The sequence below is a fragment of the Lissotriton helveticus genome, chromosome 7, assembly GCF_964261635.1.
Source record: "Lissotriton helveticus chromosome 7, aLisHel1.1, whole genome shotgun sequence".
Taxonomy (NCBI): Eukaryota; Metazoa; Chordata; class Amphibia; order Caudata; family Salamandridae; genus Lissotriton; species Lissotriton helveticus.
The window spans coordinates 4,126,490-4,148,564 of NC_136068.1; the positions used below are offsets into that span (position 1 = coordinate 4,126,490).

At 47.3% G+C, this 22,075-nt stretch overlaps 2 protein-coding genes across 2 annotated transcripts in view; both read right to left on the reverse strand.

Annotated features, from left to right (window-relative positions):
* The window catches only part of APOE (apolipoprotein E), a 632,892-nt gene that overhangs the window by 359,774 nt on the left and 251,043 nt on the right, over positions 1–22,075 (reverse strand). The gene's annotated exons all lie outside the window — the stretch shown is intronic.
* TOMM40 (translocase of outer mitochondrial membrane 40) overlaps positions 1–22,075 on the reverse strand; it is a 145,636-nt gene that overhangs the window by 10,489 nt on the left and 113,072 nt on the right. The window contains exon 9 of the mRNA XM_078651267.1: positions 13,415–13,517. Coding sequence (XP_078507393.1) covers positions 13,415–13,517 — 103 coding nt within the window. The remainder of the gene's footprint in view (positions 1–13,414; positions 13,518–22,075) is intronic.

Sequence of the window (22,075 nt, forward strand, 5' to 3'; positions counted from 1 at the left end):
TAGAAACTAATTCAGAAAAACAAACTGAAATAATAGCTTTGAAAATGGCGCTAGATAATGCGGATCGCGAATTCCCGACACTTATAGTGTCAGATTCATATTACTGCGTCAAAGCATATAACAAGGATTTGCAGACATGGATTCAGAACGGTTACAAAGATGACACAGATGCACCAATAAAGCAGAAACTGCTCTGGGAACAAGTAGCTCTTTTGAAAAAAGAACTACCAAAGACTCACGTGACACACTCACTGAGTCATCAGCGTGATGGCGTTCACGTTGTGGGGAATTCATTGGCTGAAACAGCCGCAGCGGCAGCCACTAAACCGGCTCCCGTAGATCGAAAAAAGCGTACATTAAAATACATTGACGGTGAAACAATGCTGGCGGTGAAAACGTCATCAAAAGGCGACTGCTCAGCGTTACCGATCAACTATCCACTCAATTATACATACATAATCGATGCAAACTCCGTCCCTTTTGCTCGAATCCCTGGAGTGGGGGATAGAGTGATTCCAAACATGGACAGGAGAAACTTGTTAATCGCAGACGCACACATGGGCGAGGGTCACAGACACCTTAAATTAAAAGATTCTCTGGAAGAATTACAATCACGGTACTGGTGGCCAGGCATGAGCCTGCACTACACCATGTTTGTAAAAAACTGCCCAAACTGCAACAGAGATCGCAGTGGGGAGAGAAGCAGTTTAATACCTCGTCGTATCAAGGCAGATAATATTACCAGCAAAAAGAATGGCTTGCGATTAACATATACAGGCTAGTTTCCACTTATAATGTAGATCACCAGCACTCGGCTGACGTCCGGACTATTATACAAGATTTGCGAGTCTAAATGGCATATACGCTAAGAGCATGCTACGTTCGACCATTGTTTTCACTCAGGCAAACCAGCCTGGGGGGAAACATGGCCAAATGAGCACAGCCCAGCGGGAATCTTCTCACTTCCTTCCTGAGGGTACGGGATGGTGTAAAGAAAAAACCAAGGCAGAAAACAATCTATAATGGAAAGGATATTAGGTTCGGGAGCTGGGTGGGTCAAACATCTAATAAGTGTCCAACGTAGTCTAAATAACTTGCCAAGAAATTCTCTGAAGGGATTCAGTCCGTACGAATTATTATTCGGAACTAGGATGTTGATCTCTGACCTTGATAGTCAGACTTCAGTGGTAATAGAAAAAACCTTTGATGTCAAAGACCGTTTGGCTATTTTGCAGGACTTAAACAAAACAAGAAAAGACCTGAGCAACATACAGTTGAAACAACAGCCAACGACCACTGAAGAATCACCACCTGTCCCAGCAAGACCTGTCTGGATTCCAAAAGTCGGGGATCTAGTCAGGGAGAAGATCGCGGTAAAGAAGGAATTTGGGCCTTCTTACAGAAAAGCAGTTCCTGTCTTGTCTGTCAACGGGACAAGATCAGTTGTACTACCGCCACTTGCTGGAAAAAAGGAGAACCGAGTTGTATCCATCGACCTGGTAAAACCACAACATGTGGCCGATAACAAACAGTAGGCCAAGTGGACTCCCAATAAGTAGCAGAACACCAAGGTTTGCTACCAGTACAGAGGTCCTAACAAAGAGGCTCATCACATTCGAAACGCCTACAGAAGAACAACAAGGACTATGCAACAATGCAATAGAACTCAGACCTCTGAAAACCCAAATAAAGACATTTAGCAGAGACACACCAATCTATACTGAAGTACCAAGTGAAAATGCAAAAAACAAAAATCCTGAACCAATTGGAACAATTGACAGAACTGCATCTGGTTACTTCATCAACTTCGATGATTCCTCTGACGGCTTCAGTGAATCAAAGACACAGCCATCATCAAAATCCTTTAAAGACAAAGCGAAGGAACTTTTGAAACAACTGAAAGAAACATATCTGATTTCTCCATGGATTGAATTTTGGGTGGGTTTTGGTGCATTTATCCTCATACTTTGGCTCATCATGGTATTTACTTTGGGACGCTTCATTGAGGGAAAATATGCTAAAATGGACACAGCAAGTCAGAACATCAACTTGGTCCTCAAACCACACACATCTTCACACGTCGAGAAAAGAGAACTTTCTCCAGAACTTTCTTCAGCCAACTTCACAGCCAATCCGATACCTGGTGGGGTAGCCTGGGACAACACTGACTATGAAATTTATGGTCCGGTCGAGATCCTGAAATATCCACACCAAATCAAGATCTCTTTGAGTGACTTTGCAAAACCAAACTCATTTGCTGATGATTGGGACTTCGAAAGCATTAACAATATGATGTCTGATTTAGTAATGTCTGCTAAATTTACAAAACATGATTATTTGCAAGGTTCTACAAATTATGATAGTATGTATTGCTATAACCATTATGGTAACCATTTTTTGCATAAATCGGCACAACCTAGAAATGTTTTAAATTATAATCAATGGGAACATTGTGCTACACCTCCAAAAGGGAGCTCTAGAACTGTTTATGACAAATATTCATATTTTTCAGGTTTTAACACAAGTAATGCTGAAACATTTTATTTTAAATTGTCAAACAAGACAGGGATGAAAACCATGATAACCAACACAAAATTGATATATTCAGATTCGTTCTTTGAAAAAATGAATACTTTTGGATTTGATTATTGGGACAAAAATGTTGATTTGAAAAGTGATTGGGGTACAAAAGAATGGCAAGTACAGGGTTTAGAAGCTTTGTTTAGAGCCTGCATGATCCCAGAACAAATGATATTTTTAAATGACACTGTTCAACAAACCACCTGTCTTGGCTTAGCCAAAATCAAAGATTTAATTAAACCGTCTATTCCAAAGCCAACAATGTTTAGCAATAGCTCTGATACAGATGAAGAGATAGACGTAAACCATATACTTAACCAAAACAGAACACATCCTGATTGGAAACAATGGTTGATCTGGCCCACAGATACAAATAACTGTCAAGATAGATTCCTGAATAAAACACAGGGTTTCAAAATGACCAGGCCAGACCCTAGATATCCCCAAAGACATCACCCAGGGATAATAACAACCTACAGTGTGGGCAAATTATGCCTTCAATGGCTATAGACTTCCACACTGCCTGAAATTAAGCAACACCTAACTTTACTTACTGATGGTGCTGACTTGCGTGATTTCATATTGGGACCACGCAAACAGCGTCATAAGCGTTTCATAGCAGCCTCTGTATATGCAGCATACAATGAGGCCTGGAAGGTTACTCAAATTGAAACAGCAGAAAGAATACGGGAAATTGACCGTATCAATTTGGAAAAATCACTATCTGTAGTGGACAATGGGTTAATGACTCTGTCCTCCAGAATTTTTTCATTGGACAGCATTGTGTCTTCAGCAATCGATATATTATCGCAAGACTTACTGTTATTACAACATGGTCAGTCACAATTGCGTTCTATTGTACAGCTTGGCTGGACGTTACAAAATCTGCGTTCAGGCTATGTGCCTTGGCGTTTAATCAACACAATGTCACTATTCCAAATCTTTAACCTTACCGATAGACAAATCGGTATGGCGCAAAAGGGTGCTGATTATACAATCTTGAGCATTGAAAAACTAGAAAGATTACCAATGACAATGTCAGAACGACCTGTCAGTGAATGGATAATCCACGGAATCATAAATATTCCAATCTCAACCTTCAGGTTTCAATACTGCCAAAAATATATACAGGCTGGCATGTACGAGAAATTGGGAAAGGGGTACCTTAAAACAACTTGGAACCTGCCCTATTCACATGCATGTGTCAGTAATAAAGGACAGAAAGTGTTTCTTAGTGGCAACAATTGTGCTATGTCACTAAGCGGCACGCTTCTGTGTAACGGAATTAGTTTGCATGGAGCCTGTGAAGGGAATTCATACAACCTTTCATGTCACCAGCAAGGCGCACCTGCAACTGAAATAGAACCATTCTTTCAAAGACTCTATAATGGGAGTTACATTCTTATTGTAGACCGCAGATGTTGTAGTCGTAGGCCCGGGACTCCTTATCTAGTCACTACGACGGCGAAGGTTAAGTGCTGTGGACGTTCTTTGTTCCCCAGCTCCTTCCCAGACAGGGAGGCAAGGGCATGGCCCAGTTTGAAAATTACTTCTATTCGAATAGACACTTTAAGCAGAATGAAAACAGTGCTTCTTCAGACGCCTACAAGGCTCACGTCATCAAAAGAAACATATGATCTACAAGTCGCAAGGACGACTGCAGAGATACATACATTATTATCAACTAATTCCCCCGTACATTTCGCGGAAATCCTGAGCGAAATCTTAAATATTTCTGATACCACTGGGGTCTCAAAGGTATTTAAGACAGTATTTTCGATGGCATTAACACCATTCAAAGCCATACTGGGTATTTTTCCAGATTTCGTCCATTCGATTTTTGGCGGACTTCCCCTGATTCTGGGACTAATTGCAGGAATCCTATTCCTAGTCCTTATTTTTCGTTATGGCAACCCATGTCACAGACAAAACTCTTGCGACAAGGGAAGAAACAATCCTAGCCATTGGATACCGGGACCGGATATCAAAAATCCTGGGACTCTCCCGGCTTAGAGACCTGAACATGACTTGGTTTCTATCATTTCGACCAATGTGGCAAAGGTGTGTTTTACCTGTATTAAGGTGTCTGCTATGCGGAGAAGAATGCGTGTTAGACACCTGTCTGACGCTACAATCGGATGCGCCGATGGATGCAGAAATATTGTTGAGCCCGATCAAGGTTCATGCTTTGTGCTGCCCTCAAAGGCTACCAATCCTGATGACGGCATTCCTGGAATCTTCACCACTGCGATTGAAGAGTAGTGAAGTTCAAGATGAAAGCAGCATCGAACAGGTACGACCTTCTGTCAGCAATGCAAATCAGAATGTCAATGGAGACAATCATGCGCACGAATGCATGGTTACACCTATTTCCGAGTTAGTGGAACTTTCCCAGGAAGCTGTTGACAGTTTTTTCGAAAGCCTGAATGATATGATGTTCTCTCCAGAACAGAAATAGAGACTTTTGAGTAAACTCGCACACGGCGTTCCCTGAATTCGGCCTTCAACTTTAAAAATAAAGTCACATGAACAATTACAATCCAGTTCACGGACAGCAATTTTTTCAGCAAGCCCCTAAAATATTTTTCTTCCTATATTTTTTCCCGGGACACTGATCTTCTGCTTAAAGTAAGAAACTATTCCTAGAGAACTAAGATTTCTATTTTTAGATACTTTATATAGACTTTAGCTGCCCGCTGGTATGTTCACAAATATTTTATTATGTGATGAAATGGTCTCGAACTTCCTTTCTGTATAGCCATATTAAGAGCCATTTCATGTGTATTTCTCATATACCAATAAGCAATAATGCATAAAAATGCGTGTTTACTTTTGCATCTAAATCATAGCTTAAGTGCATACAATATATATGACTGCAATTTTTCAGTATATTTGAAAATTTCGAAATGCATTTATGTATTTTGGGGTGGTAAGGTATACACTATACTCTATAGTATGTTGTACTATGTTATACTATGCATAGATTAGTAGATATGACCATAGTTAGCGTGGAGTGGGTGTCGTGTATTTCTATAGGTTCTGAATCAGTCCCCCTATTCCTGACCCTATTCTGGTTAAACTAACTATCAAGTTAACTAACAGTCAGCCCATGAGGCAAAAAAAACCCCATGATGCAGATACCGTTATCTGACGCAGTCACACTACGGCACAGGAACGTGTTATCTGATTAGGTCATAACGCTTGAGATCTAATTAGACAAGCGACATTCCTCCAGCCCCTGATAAGGCATACGACGTTCTCATAACAAATCAAACCTATGACAACCTGGATAATCCGTGCGGCCATTGTTTTGATTTCACAGAGAACTTTTGCAAAAGAATGTGCTAACGAGCAAGTCGTATGACATCTTTATTGACGTACCTATGTCCATCCTTACGTCAATCTCGGCACCTTTAAGGTATAAATATTGCCGACCTTGCCCTATGCAAACACACGCGTGGTGACAAGACGGAGCAGCCATACTTGCCGAAGCCGAGAGCAGAAGCAGACCCCGCTGGCGCAGCCCCGCCTTCCTGACGCGCTGAGAGACGCGCTGCTATCTCAAGCCGAGAGACCCAGCACCGGCGCTTTCGGGCAGCCCTCGCAGGCAGCCTGGAATATCGAGAGCAGAGAAAGAGATACCATTCCTCATTCATCCTAAATTCCAGGTACAGAACTGAATAACCCCTCACAGAGAATTCTTTAGTTATTCACTTGGCAAAAACAAACTTAACTTAAACTGTAACTTTCTATTCCCGCCCACGCATTAGACTTAGGTCAGGTACACGGGGTAGGCGTATTTAGAAACACCAGTTGAGTACGTTTAGTCAAATGTATATGTGTATGTAAATATATTTTAATCATTTTAAACATCATATGGCTCAGAAACCATATCAATGTTTTTACAGTATTATTTTATACTATTGCTTTTAATGTATGCACTTTACTTAACTATAAGTATTGCAATAATATCGATCCATTTCTCATGTATGAGAAAAGAGACTGATCAATAAATAACACCTTTTTATTGAACACGCCCGTCTCTTCCTTTTCTCTACATTCTGATGAGACTAAGAATGCACGTACTGACTGAGTAAAATAATTGCCTTGTGCTCACACGACTCTCGAGATTGACTCTTGATTAGGGGAGAGCAAAGTTGTCATGTTCTATGGTTGTCAGAAACTAAATCCCTTCTTGTCTAATCAGGGAAGTTAATCCTTCCTTGAACATTCGAGAAAGTTTCTAGCGAACTCTGAGCTTAGCTGGCAAACCCAAAAATTAAGTCTAGTATCGACAGTAGTAGACCTAGTTAACGTCTGGCCTAGGCCTTTACTGCTGTAGGTATTATTCCAATGCGCAGAGCCTATTGGGAAGATAGGAACTACACTACAATCAGTCCTACACCAGCAGCTTCTCCCTGAGTGTTGTCCTACACTGCAGCGTCCCCACAGGCATTTGTCCAACGCAGCAGCATCAATGCGGACATCAGTACTAAACTTTCAATGCCCACGCCTGTATCAGTCGTAAATCAGGAGCACCCTTGTGAATATAGTCATAGGGTTTTATTGAGCGCAAGTCACCCGGAGGGGTCTCAAAGCGCTGTAGTGAATGCTGGTGAGGGCAAAGATAGACGGCTGATGGGAGGAAGCGAGGGCAGAATAGCCAGGTTTTATGCCTTTTAATATCAGATCAACGTACGAGTTTGGCGATGAAAAAACCCACACTTCTAAACACATTTTCATGCTTGCCTAATTGGCCAAAAACTGATTCAATCATGTGAAAAACAAAAAGGATAATGTTACTTACCCAGGAAGTATCTGTTCTTGGCATGTAGAGCTGTAGACTCACATGCTGTGCATAGCTCGCCATCTAGCGTTGGGTCTGGATGGTTGCACTTTGTTTTTCTTCAAATGAAGTCTTTTCCAGTCACGAGGTAGGTGACTCCTTCTTTCGGTGATAGCGTGTGTGGGCATTGACTCCACTGTTAGATTGTTCTCCCGCAGAGGGTGAAAACGGAGTAATTGTAAAGAATAGTGATGTCCATGCGTATGTATATAGATTTAAGAGAGAACTGCAACGGGTACAGCTACCCGGGGAGGCGGGTGGACGCATGTGAATCTACAACTCTACATGCCAAGAACAGATGCATGCTGGGTAAGTAGCATTCTCCGTTCGTGGCATGCAAGCTGTAGATCACATGCTTTGCTTAGACTATACAGCAGTGGTCTCCCAAAGTGGGGGTTAACCTGTCGCTGTTGCAGTGGTTTGAAATAGTGTCTGTGAAACTGCCTGACCTACACTAGCTTGTTGTCTTGCTAACACATCTTCACAATAGTGTTTTGTGAATGTGTGAGGTGTAGACCATGTTGCTGCTTTGCAGATGTCAGCTATGGGAATGTTTCCTAAGAAAGCCATGGAAGCCCCTAGTTTGCGAGTGGAGTGCGCTCTAGGGGGAATTGTTAAGGTTCTTTTTGCATAGCACGTCTGAATACATTTGACTCTCCGCCGTGCAATGCCTGATTTTGATATAGGATTGCTTTTATGAGGTGGGGCAATAACCACAAAGACTTGTTTCGTCTTACGGAAAGGTTTTGGCCTTTCTACGTAGTAGAGTGGTGCCCTTTTAACCTCTACGGTGTGTAGAGCACGTTCTGCCACAGAATCTGGTTGAGGGAAGAACACAGGCAACAGATTGGATGATATGAAAGGCAGAAATCACCTTGGGTAGAAATTTAGGATTAGTCTGAAGAACCACTTTGTTTTGGTGTACTTGTAAAAATGGTTCTTCTATGGTTAGTGCCTGAAGCTCACCCACTCTCCTCAGGGATGCGATAGCTCTGAGGAAAGCGACATTCTAAGTGAGACATGGCAGCTCACATCTGTGCAATGGCTCAAAGGGTGGACCCATCAGTCTGGGGAGGACAATATTGAGATTCCATACAGGAGCAGGTGAAAGTCTTGGGGGAATAACTCCTGAGTCCTTCCTTAAATGCCTTAATAACAGGCACTTTGAAGAGAGACAAATGTCTATTTTGAAGGTATGTGGCTATTGCAGCGAGATGTAAGCGTATGGATGTGTACGCTAAATCTGAACATTTTAAATGCAGTAAATAGCAAATGAGGTTTTGAATTGAAGCATCAAGCGGGTTGATTTGATTGTTATTACAATAAATAACAAACCGCTTCCACTTTGCTGCATAGCAGGCTCTTGTGATAGGTCTTCTGGCTTCTTTAATAATGTTCACGCAGGCTGGCGTGAGATTGAGGCAGCCAAACTCTAGGACTTCAGGTGCCGGATCGCCAGATTGAGATGACGGGATCTGGGTGCTTTCTCTCTCCATGGCTCTGTGTGAGGAGACTGGATGTGAGATGTAGTTTTGGATGAGAAACTACTGAGAGCTCTAACAGGGTGGTGAACAAGGTAGAAGGGCCCATGTGGGAGCTCCTAGGGTCAGTGTGAGGGACGTTTGGCTGAGTTTCCGAACCACTAGTGGAATGAGAGGGAGAGGCGGAAAAGCGTAGGCAAATATCCCGGACCAGTTCATCCATAGCACATTGCCCTTGGACAATTGGCGTGGATACCTGTAGGCGAAGGTTGGCCATTTTGCCTTTTGGTGTGTGGCGAACAAATTATGTCCTGGAAGCCCCACATCTGAAAGAACGGGAGGGGAACTTGAGGGTGGAGTTCCCATTCATGAATCTGTTGTCTCTGTCTGCTGAGCAGGTCCACAATCGGATGGTCTACTCCTGGAAGGTGTTCTGCGAGGAGATATATTTTGTGACGTATGGCCCACCTCCAGATGGTCTGTGCAAGTTGTGACCGCTGGATAAAGTGTCCCTCCCCCCCCCCCCCCCTCACCCCATTTCTGTATATAATACACGGCTGTCATGTTGTCTGGACGTATCAGGACAGCTTTGCTTGCAAGGTGAGCTTGAAAGGCTTTGAGTGCTAGAAATATCGCTAGAAGCTCTTGATGATGTATGTGAAGCTGCTTTTGCTGCAGACTCCACATGCCCCTAGTTGTGCGAGTTTGGAGATTAACTCCCCAACCAGTGTGCGATGCGTCTGCTGTCAGCACTGTCTGTGGAACCGGGTCGATGAAGGGCCGCTCTTTTGGAAAGGTTTTGGGGATTCCACCACTGCAGAGAGCGATGAGTGTGGCCGTCCACCAACACTAGATCTGATAACTGACCCTGAGACGGATTCCACTGACGTGCTAAGCATTCCTGAAGGGGACGCATTTGAAGTCTTGCATGGGGGACTTTAAGATGCAAGACACCATCATTCCCAGTAACTGCACAAATTCCCGAGCTGGCAATAAGTGTTGAGGCTGGAACTGGGAAACTAGAGATTGAATTTTGCGGATTCTGGCCGGATTGGGACAGGCCAGAGCCTTTTGCGTATTCAGAGTGGCTCCCAAATGTGTTTGCGTTTTGGAGGGTTGGAGATGGGACTTTGACAGCTTTACTGCGAAACCAAGATCGTGGAGCAGCTGCACGGTTTTGTAAGTGTTTTAGACAGTTTGCTTGTGAGCTGGCTTTGATGAGCCAATCGTCTAAGTATGGTAAGACGTGAATGCGTTGTCTTCGTAGATAAGCTGCGACTACTGCCAGGCATTTGCTGAAAACTCTGGGAGCAGCGTTGAGTCCGAATGGGAGCCGTTTGAATTGGTAATGTTGTCCCGCTACAACAAACCTGAGGCATTTGTGAGGAGCAGGGTGTATTGGAATATGGAAGTAGGCGTCCTATAAATCTAAAGTGGACATAAAGTCACCTTGCTGAAAGAGCGGGAGCATTTGATGGAGTGTCACCACGTGAAAGTGATTTGATTGGATTATAGATTCAGTTCTCGAAGGTCTAGTATAGGCCTGAGAGAACCGTATTTTTAGGGAATTAGGAAGTATAGGGAGTATACACTGGCCCCTTGATATTGGAATGAGACTGGCTCGATAGCTCCTTTTTCCAATAGAGAGAGAACTTCTTGTTTGAGAAGGTTCAAATGTTCTTGTGACAATGTTTGGGCGAGTGTCCGTAAGTTTCATGCAATAACCATATTGGATCATCTGTAGAACCCATCTGTCTGAGGTGATTGTATTCCAGATGGGTAGAAATTGGGAGAGACGTCCCCCGACAGGAGTGGAATGATCGGGGTAGAGTAAGGAAGTCGCTGTTTGTTGTTTGCGCGTTGAGTTGCCTCTACCTCTTCCCTTGCCGCCATTCCCTCTAAATCCTCCTCTAAAGTAACATCTTGAGGGCGATTGATTATTGCCTTTGTAACATGAGGAGGGGGTTTTCTGATGGTGTTCTTGGAGCCCCCCGTAAAAGGAGCGACGAAAGGAGCCCCGATTAGAAGGGAGTTGCAAAGCCCCATGGATTTAGCGACCTCTGTATCCTTCTTCATCTTTTCTAAAGAAGTGTCTACTGTGGGACCGAAGAGGTTCTCCGTATCAAAGGGCTGATTTAGAATAGAGACTTGGACCTCGGGTTTAAACCCAGAAATTCTGAGTCAAGCGTGTCTGCGTAGCAAAATGCTAGTGTTGACTGCGCGAGCTTAGGTGTCAGCTGCGTCTAAAGCGCACCTAATAGATGTATTGGAAATTAATTTCCCCTCTTGAATTAGATCACTAGCTTTAGATTTATGTTCATCATGTAAAAACTGAATTCATTTTTCTAGATCATCATAATGAGCTCCGTCATAGCGAGCTAGAAGAGCGTTCGCAAGTGCCAGTGATTGGCTGCTTGCGCTGCTACTCTCTTGCCAGAGGCATCTATCAGTTTAGACTCTTTATCAGGAGGAGGGGCATCTCCTGTGGTTTGAGTCTGCTCTTTTGCGAGTGTTAGCGACTACCAGAGAGTCCAATGTGACTTGACCCTTGATGTAGATGGGGTCAGTAGGCGTTGGCTTGTATTTATCTATTCTGGGTGTGACAATCCTTGCACGCACAGGGTCTTTCAAAATCTCCTCTGCGCGCTTAAGCATTCCTTTCAGCACGGGCAGTGTGTGTGGTGCTGTTTGAGAGGAACTGAAGGTCTCAAAGAGAATTGTAATTTGGCAGACGGGATATCTATCTCGTTTGTGAGGGAATATCCCTGTCCGCCAAGATCGTAATCTGGACTTTAGTCTCTACTCTTCCAACTTTCGCCCCCTGGGTTTTCTTCTATTGTTGGAGTTGGAGGGATGAGAAAGCTGGACTGCTCTTCCCCTCCTCCATCCCACCATCCTAGTCTGTTTTTTGGTGGATCTGGCCAGTAGGCGGTAGCTAACAGCTTGAGGAAGCAATAACTTCTTCCTATCCCTCCCGTAGTCCTGCCGAGCAACTTAATCCTGGAAAATTACCTGGAGGAGGATGTGGGGGTGTGTGTGTGTATTTTGGGGGGTTGGGGGAGGGGTGTTTTCACTTGTGGCTTTACATGCATATTAGTGAGGCATCCCAGAAATGAGCACTGCCTGGATCTTTAAGGAGTTTGACAGTGCATAGAAGCGACCGGAACCCAAAACAAAATGGGTGCCAGGCAGGTCCGTTTTTTCCAAACTTATGTACAAGTCATAAGGGCGCCCTGAAGATACCCTTTCATGACAAACATCAAAGGAATCAACTAGACAATACCCCTGTGTCATGGTGACAGACAGATATGGAGCAGCACAGCCCTTTGCCATAACAAGTTCCCTGATGAGCAGAACTTAAAACCCATTTAAAAAGGAGCAAACCGATGTGGGCTGTCGATACTGCTGAGAGACAGGCAGCCAACAGAGCAGTACTGAGCCGACATGGAGGGTAACAAAGAACCTCGCTCAGGCTGGAAGTGCATGCCAGAGCTCTCTAGATGCAAAGCACGTGTGCGCACCATCCGGCAGCCTCAGCGGACGACAGCTCCAAGGGCTTCCTCGTCTGGGAAGATTTGGAGATCTATCTGAATGTAAACTGTTTATCTGAAGAAACAGAAACAGTGTTTTCACGTACACAGCAATGTCCTGAGAGTAACTAGCCTCTACTACAGCATCCTGAGAGTAACCGGCCTCTACTACAGCACCCTGAAAGTAACCTGCCTCTACTATAGCGTTCTGAGAGTAACCAGCTTCTACTACTGCACCCCTGAGAGCAACCGGCCTCCCTGCCGCAGACGCCAGCGGCTCCCTGCCGCAGACGCCAGCGCCTCCCTGCCGCAGACGCCAGCGCCTCCCTGCCGCAGACGCCAGCGCCTCCCTGCCGCAGACGCCCGCGCCTCCCTGCCGCAGACGCCCGCGCCTCCCTGCCGCAGACGCCCGCGCCTCCCTGCCGCAGACGCCCGCGCCTCCCTGCCGCAGACGCCAGCGCCTCCCTGCCGCAGACGCCAGCGCCTCCCTGCCGCAGACGCCAGCGCCTCCCTGCCGCAGACGCCCGCGCCTCCCTGCCGCAGACACCCGCGCCTCCCTGCCGCAGACACCCGCGCCTCCCTGCCGCAGACACCCGCGCCTCCCTGCCGCAGACACCCGCGCCTCCCTGCCGCAGACACCCGCGCCTCCCTGCCGCAGACGCCAGCGCCTCCCTGCCGCAGACGCCCGCGCCTCCCTGCCGCAGACACCCGCGCCTCCCTGCCGCAGACACCCGCGCCTCCCTGCCGCAGACACCCGCGCCTCCCTGCCGCAGACACCCGCGCCTCCCTGCCGCAGACACCCGCGCCTCCCTGCCGCAGACACCCGCGCCTCCCTGCCGCATGTTCTAATCCCCAGCACTGCAGCACCTCTTCTGGACGCCAATCTCAATAGTATAGCGCCTCCTGCTTGATCAGTGAAATGTAGGGTCTTCCACCCAGAACAGTAGAAGGGGTGGGGTTGTAGTCGTAGGAATTACCTTTAAAGAGCAAGTTGGCCTTTGGTAGATCCAGCTGGTACCCAAACGAGACACTGGTGTCCTGCATCCGTGTGCTGGCTTCAAACTCGACGCCGACCTGCAGCTGAAATGAGAAAAGAGAGGGGACATAAGACCACCACTGAGAAGAGGCCCCAGACGGCCATCACTACAGGAGCATTTAGGTGAAAGAAGACATTAAAGACAAATCTCTGGATGAAGAGAGACGTAAAAGAGAGGCACAGAGAATGGCAGGCTGGTATATGTATCACCCGAACGGCAGCATCTCAATGAGCTGAGAAGACTTCTCTCTCAAAATAAGAGATCTGCAGTGTGAAAAAACATCTTTTCAAAGAGTGTAGGAAACCCGCACTCAAGTTACACAGACTATAGGCAACAGGAAACTGGCAAGTGCTCTGGAGAGTTGTGAGAAGCTGGGTTTCGGTTGCAGTAACCACCCCCCCCCCCCACACACACACACACTTTTTGCCAGACTACTGATGCACTTTGGTTTTCTGTGCCCTGGGTCCCTGCCAGTCAGGTTCCCGGGGACGGTGTTCTTTCCCCAAATCTATACCTTGTACACCCAATTGGCACATCTCAGGCCACAGGTCAGTCATTAGTAAAAGGTACAAAAGGCACTCTGGCCAGGGAATGCCTCTAAAGGCTGCAGCACTTATTGTGCCACCCTTAGAGGTCTCTTACTCTCTCTCACTCACACACACACACACTGCCTTCGCAGGCTGCGTGTTTAGGTGCAGAATAAAGTGAAGTCTCGACATGGCACACATCTGTGTTCAAAAAGATACTGGGATGCACAACATTCTTGTAGGAGAGTAGGGTCTGCTATCCTATGGTCACCCCAAATTTTTGCTTTTTGCTTCACTGGTTTTCGACTACTGAGGCTGTGGGCCTGCTGATCAGACCCCCAGCCTGCTGTTCTCTCACTAAATTAATGATACATGTGCTATAGGCACATACCACAATTGGAAATGGACTCCTTGTCAGCCCCTGTATAGTGCACTATAGGTGCCCAGGGCATAGGGGCCACCAAGGCCTACCAGGGGCTGCAGCATATCTTTTGCCACCCCTGGCTGGTTCTTAAATTGACACAACTGGCTGATCACTCAGCTGGGGTAAGGTGGTGTAAACACCCCTTACTTAGGTATAGTATACCTATATCTAACCCTATATCTGGACACATATAAACCTGTGAGCCACTCCTATGGAAGGCCTCATCAATCCTGGAGGCAGAGTGCGTGGTTTAATGTGAGATGGAGCTCTGGCATGAGCTGAGCCTGTCTGCAGCTGTCGGGAACAACTCCCTAAGCTGTTTCAGGATAATGCCATACCATATACTCTTAAGTGCCTTATAATCCTCGCGGTTATATAGCAACTCTGGTTTGGCTTTATCAAAACATGTCGTGTAAGGTGTCATACGATTTGGAATACTATCCCCTCGCCAGTTCTGGCGACGGGGATAGCATTCCACCCCTCTAGAGGGGTAAGACATGTTCCTTTACTGTAATGCGGTTAATTTCTCCAAAGACCTTAGATCCACAAAATGGATGCCTCTGCCACAGACAAATGTCTGGACCCCTGCAGCTGACCGAAACTCAGCCAAAGGGGTCCTGGACAAAGGGTTTCCTGTCACAGGAGGGTGTCACCGCCCTCCAGACAGGAGATAGTGGATTGTAGCAGGGAGGTCTGAAAGAAACCAGACACTGCCTGGGGCGCACAAGGCTGCCCCTTGCATAATCCGGCCAAACCGGTTCTGGGGCACTCCAGCCCTCGTGCCAGGGCGGCCCGGATCAAAGGAAAGGGGTGTATCCACCCCCTTCCTGGGTCCCACCCATAGGGGGGGACCTAGCAGGTAATCACGCCCCCCAGATTGGAATAAGAGTGGGAGCAGTGCCAATGCACATCAGATTTCCTGGAAGAAACATTAGAAACGTATTGCTTTCATTAGCAGGAGGCTGACCCCTAGAGAGAAACGTTGGTCAGCCATAGAGAGGGAGGCCTTTGCTGTGGTTTGGGCACTAAAGAAGCTGAGGTCCTACTTGTTTGGAACTCACTTCCTAGTGCAGACAGATCACAAGCCCCTCTTGTGGCTCAATCAGATGAAGGGTGAAAATCCCAAACTGCTCAGGTGGTCCATTTCCCTACAGGGGATGGACTTTACAGTGGAGCACCGCCCAGGGACTGACCATGGTAATGCAGATGGTCTCTCCAGGTACTTCCACTTAGAACATGAAGACTTATCTGGTCAAGGTTAGTTTAATGTCCCTGCGTTTGGGGGGGGGGGGGGTTGTGTAGGAGAGTAGGGTCTGCTATCCTATGGTCACCCCAAATTTTTGCTTTTTGCTTCACTGGTTTCCGACTACTGAGGCTGTGGGCCTGCTGATCAGACCCCCAGCCTGCTGTTCTCTCACTAAATTAATGATACATGTGCTATAGGCACATACCACAATTGGAAATGGACTCCTTGTCAGCCCCTGTATAGTGCACTATAGGTGCCCAGGGCATAGGGGCCACCAAGGCCTACCAGGGGCTGCAGCATATCTTTTGCCACCCCTGGCTGGTTCTTAAATTGACACAACTGGCTGATCACTCAGCTGGGGTAAGGTGGTGTAAACACCCCTTACTTAGGTATAGTATACCTATATCTAACCCTATATCTGGACACATATTAACCTGTGAGCCACTCCTATGGAAGGCCTCATCAATCCTGGAGGCAGAGTGCGTGGTTTTATGTGAGATGGAGCTCTAGCATGAGCTGAGCCTGTCTGCAGCTGTCGGGAACAACTCCCTAAGCTGTTTCAGGATAATGCCATACCATATACTCTTAAGTGCCTTATAATCCTCGCGGTTATATAGCAACTCTGGTTTGGCTTTATCAAAACATGTCGTGTAAGGTGTCATACGATTTGGAATACTATTCCCCTCGCCAGTTCTGGCGACGGGGATAGCATTCCACCCCTCTAGAGGGGTAAGACATGTTCCTTTACTGTAATGCGGTTAATTTCTCCAAAGACCTTAGATCCACAAAATGGATGCCTCTGCCACAGACAAATGTCTGGACCCCTGCAGCTGACCGAAACTCTGCCAAATGGGTCCTGGACAAAGGGTTTCCTGTCACAGGAGGGTGTCACCGCCCTCCAGACAGGAGATAGTGGATTGTAGCAGGGAGGTCTGAAAGAAACCAGACACTGCCTGGGGCGCACAAGGCTGCCCCTTGCATAATCCGGCCAAACCGGTTCTGGGGCACTCCAGCCCTCGTGCCAGGGCGGCCCGGATCAAAGGAAAGGGGTGTATCCACCCCCTTCCTGGGTCCCACCCATAGGGGGGGACATAGCAGGTAATCACGCCCCCCAGATTGGAATAAGAGTGGGAGCAGTGCCAATGCACATCAGATTTCCTGGAAGAAACATTAGAAACGAAACTCTGGACCCTTGGACCTCCATCTCAACGTGGAAGCCCGAAGAATCTCCCTTGTGGTCAAGGAGTGACCACCCTGCAGCAGCAGGCACCATCCAGCCCTCGACGTCTACTTAGTTGCAGTTCCCGCCGGAACTCGAGCGACTGAGATCGACGAGATCAAGCTTGCCTGCCTTCCAACAGCCCGATCCACAGTCCCTGCAGAGCTGAGACCCGTGGAGGCGACCGGAAGCGTGGGGCACGCCATCTTGAATTGACCACGAGACGCTGACCGTGCAGCCCACGAGTGACCCTCGAAGCTGTGCACCGGGGTTTGAGAAGCCCCCACCCTGAGCTACTCTTGAGCCGAAGTTCAGCCCTCCACACTCGACGAGTGCTGCGTGGGGCCCTTCTGCTCCATTTGGCTCAACGCGTTGGCCCGGTCACTTGCCAGCTGGCTAGTGGTCCCTGTGCCGACGAAACTACAAAGAAGACTCGTGAATCTGGTTGCTCCAGATCCACACCAGCTCCCCTGAAAAGGAGCCCCCACTCTGACCTTCCTGGTTCGAGTGAGAAGCAATCTCCCGGTTCTGCGTGGATTGCTCTTGCCAAGTGTTGTTTGCTCCAAACTTGAAGCCGACAGCGCCGACGGTGAGAGCCTGCGTGGGACAGATCGTGACCTGCTCCTGGACGTCGCAGATGCCCCAGAGCCCACGTGACAGCGGAGAGAAGCTCCTCGACGACCACCTGATTGCGCCCGACATTGCCTGGTTCCGTCCTGGTTCCACCCTGGTCACTGCTGAGTGACCCAGACTCTGTCCCCTCTGCTTTCAGGTACCCTTCGACTTGAGTCCACCCTTGGACTCCACCGGACACTTCATCTTCAACCCGCCTGCAGCCCTTTCAGCTTCAAGCACCAAGAGCCTGCGTGTCAAAACCCGACGCCTCTTCGACCCTGTGCACCCACTTCCTGTGGGTGAGGTAACTTTGCTCCGCCGGTGTTCCCACACTGGTGCACATCTCTAGGGTCTGTGTGTCAAGTTTTGTTCCTCTAGGTTCAGCGGAAGTGTCCTTAAACTTTAACTCTACAACTTTTACGCACCATTGGTTAACATTGGTGCATGCGTGCGCTTTCCGCACATCTCCCGAATCCCGAGGGCCATTCCCGACTTCAACACTGCTTGTCCTGACTGCTCCCAGCGATTCCCTAGGCCCTAGGCCTAACCACTGCTCGAGTGGCATCTCTTATACCACTTGTTTAGTATATGGTTTGAGTGGCCACCCGCCCTCATCCATAATTGTGCAACTTGTATGTTTAAACAGTGCTTTTGATTTAACGCTTGTGCCCCTTTATTCATAAAGAATATTGGGGATTGTTTTTAGTAATAAATACATATATTTTTATAATATATACTTGTGTGGTGTCCTTTCATTTGATATTACAGGATTGTATGTGGTAAAACAGCTCGCTTAACACGACCTCTTAAGTTAAGCCTTTAGGCTGCTTAGTCCATGCTACCCCTAGGATAGCTTGTCTAATAAGGTTGACTTACAACCAGACACCATAAGGGATTGTTTGGTCTGATAATAGGTGGTTCCAGAATTGGAAACATCACCTATCAGGCCAACTTCTCACAATTCTCATCTATGATCGTCCGTTTTGTCCTGAAATCATCCAAGCGTACGTGTGCACTGGTATAGTGCCTTGCCCTGGTGGCACACGGATACTGAACCATGGTATGTGGGGCGACATGTCCCCCCAGGACCAGTCGTGCAGCTTAATTCGAAAATGTATGCGTCAAATGTATCCATTTTTCTCCAAATAATCAATGCTTTGATCCTCTTTTTATGCTCAACCCCGCTTGACCCACACATGGGGTATTATGCTATTTTCCAAGTTTCATGTGTTCATGATGTGACCATCGGGACCTCTATCAAAAACACGACCAACGCATGATTAGTCCAAGGTATGTTCTTTACTCAACCCCAATGCATTTTGGATTTCGCGAGTCCTTCCTCAGGGGTAACTACAAGTAAAACATTTCACCATTACTGCTTGCTTATACACATTACATATACAGTAATACATATTTAATGTTTGAAAAACTGTTTGAAAAAACAACAATGTGATATTGGTTCTGTTGTGCACTAACAAACATCAATTGATTTGGAGGTTATGCATGTTACGGCTCTGTAATGTAACGCAGTCGTTTACGGGTGAGTCAGCCTTGCCACAGCGAAGAACGATTTTGGAGATTTGTCAAAGTCAGGACGTGTAAACTTAAGTACACATGTCCTACTTTTTAATAGCCATGCTCCCTGCCCTGTGGCCATTTAGACATGCCTTACTTTTTATTTATTTATTTTATTTAAAAATCTTTATATAGCGCAAACATGACCCTTGCAGGTATCAGGGCGCTCTACAACCCGTCCGCCACGATCTAAATCAGGCTCGTAGTCTTGTTTGGAGATGATAAGGCCGAGCACGGCACATGTGCCATGAGTGGGTTTTTCTTAACTGGAAGAGAATCTCGATTCAGAGGTGATTGCATCAGAGGCCTTATCCCACCCGATAATGAAATATCCAAGGAAGATGGTGTCAAAAGGGAGAAGAGGGGAGGAGTTTCAGAAGCTCGGTTAGGAGAGAGCGGTTGTTTTCAGTCTGATGGCAGATCGGAAGAGGTGTGGGGCAGTGGCCAGGGTGACTGATGCAGGACGCTGGGGCTCATGGTTCGATCCCTGGCACCGGCGGCAGGGGTCTGCCCAGCACCATGTGACTCTGGGCAATAGCTCGCTTAATCTTCCCGACGGCCCCCAGCGCCGGGATGCCTACGGGTAGCTATGCGCTTTACAAATATCGGATTTACATTTTTACTAATCTGATGGTTTGTGTTGACAAGGGAGAGAGCAACCTGAAGGAGTTCAAAAGAGGGGTACGATAGTTTAAGAAGAGTTGAACACTACAGATGACTTTGTGAAACGCAGCTATTCCACCTTGATTTTCCAAGCTGATCCTGCCTGATGATAATTCAGGGTGGACGAGAAAGTCACCGATGACCCGAGAGGAGTGATTCAGCAAATTATCAGTTCAAAAAAGAATATCAACGTCCTCGTCAAGATGGTGGCAGAGATGTCGGTGCAGTTTGCAGCAGTGGATCTGCCATTTAGGACAGTGCCGTTTCCGGTGGTCAGGGTTGTGTGCTGGACATTTCTTTTTGCAGCACACCTGCAGGAAGTGCTCCACTCCTTTCATAACAATCCAGCAGGAATGATCTTATTTTGTGCACTCAGTTTGGGATCTAATTTTGTTGCCATTGCACTTCAAGCCATATCTGCTCTGCGTTGTATTATTATTATTATTATTATGCGTTCTTATATAGAGCTCGATTACCCGTAGGCATCTCGGCGCTTGCCTTGGGAACCCGTCCTGGCTTTTTTCCTGTGAGATACCCGTACTGGGCATCCCCAAGGTGAAAGCCAGGCATCCTTAGCGTTGTGGGGCCGGTGTGGAGATTAAGCAGGCTGATGCCCAGAGCTGCAGAGTGGGACCCATGATTAGAGTAGGTACCGAAACGAGAATTATCGAGTCCGTGGATATTTGGGCTCAAGACCCTGCCGCGTTGGGAATTGAACCCTGGTCCCGGGTCTGACCTTTGCTTCAGGATCTACCTCCTCTAACCAGTGAGCCACACTTCTCTTCTGTGGGCAGCGCTTCAAGCAGCCCATGGGCACCTCGAGCTCCTCGTCTCTTGTCTCTGTATTGTTTTTCGTGTACAATGTATTCTATGCATCATCATGTTTTCTACAGGTATTGTTAATAAATGCCAACATTTGAGAACAGAGATTTGGAAAGTCATCTACTGTCCTGTGCACCTATCAATATTCTATTTTTTCTTCTTGTCCCCTTAATTCACGGTTTTCTACACCCATGTACTCCACAATCAATTCCTGCAACCTCATTATGTTTTCTGTGCTCACGTGCTTCTCAATATATTGTCAATATATTTTATGCATGCCTTAGTGTCTTGCGTTCTGGCCGCGTTAAAAGATGTTAATGGTGCATAGTTCTCTTGGTCCTTCTTCACAGTTAAATAAAAAAATAAACCGCTGCTGAGCCATCTCACAGTTAAAAGGGTGAGTGAAGTGATAAAACATTTCGATTTAACATTGTAAAGGAATGCAGTGCCTTGCAATGTTTGCAGATGTGACCAGCCGAGGTGCTGGGTCAAAGGGGACACCACCAACACTTTGTATCCTAGGGATAGGAGAGGTGGGTGGCACTTTCTCTTTTTTCTGCAATATAAAGCTGTTTTCCTTACACTTGTTTGGATTCCTGTGCAAACGTTTACAGTGTTGTATTCGGTTTTCTATACTTCCTGTGCAGTGTTCTTTGGACATCAGTGTATGTCTCTTGTGCACCTCTTATCGGAAATGCACCTCATTTCCCGTTTTGTCCTACTCACCATTTTATTTCTGGTGCTACAGTTCTCCAGACCTACTACAGCCAGCGTAGACGGTTATCGTTCATGTCCGTGTGTTGGTTTGAGTCACGCTTTGTTTGGCCACGTGACGCAGGGTGGGAACAATAGAGGAAGCTTCCGGAGATTTCTGTAATCAACACAGGGCGCGCATTGCGCGGCGTCCCTGCAAAGGGGTGGGGGGTGGGGGAGAGGCGAGGGGATTGTTTAAGGGGGTGATATTTAAAAGTTAAGCCAATGCTGTTGGACCCGGCCTCGTGGCGTGGTTCACCTCTGTCCCTCCACACCCTGTGAGCGTAGGCCTGTACCCCGAGTCCCCTGCGCAGCCACCCCGTTAGTGTAGCCTGCAACCCGAGCCTGGTCGTCCTACCGAGGGACACCTAAATCCCCCGAGAACCTTGACCAGGCCTGCCTTTCCCGCTCCTCGCCCGGCTCCGAGCGCCTAACCATGCATGCCCCACAGGGCCCGGATGCCATCTTCCCTTCCCGACATCCCTGTCTCCCTAGGCCTAGCGTGACCCCGGCCCCAGCGAAGCCCAGACTCCAAAGGCGCGCCAGTCCCGGCTGGGGGGTAAAGGGCTCCCGAGTGAGATAAGCCAGGGAGTTTCGATGGCACCTCCGGCCTCCCCTGAGGGGCTGGTTTCTGTCACACCTTTGGCCTCCCCTGTGGGCCAGTTTCGATCACCCCTCTGGCCTCCCCGAGGGCTGGCTCCAGACCCGCTGGGCGTCTGGGAATCCCCGGACCCATCTTTCAAAGGGATCAAAGAGC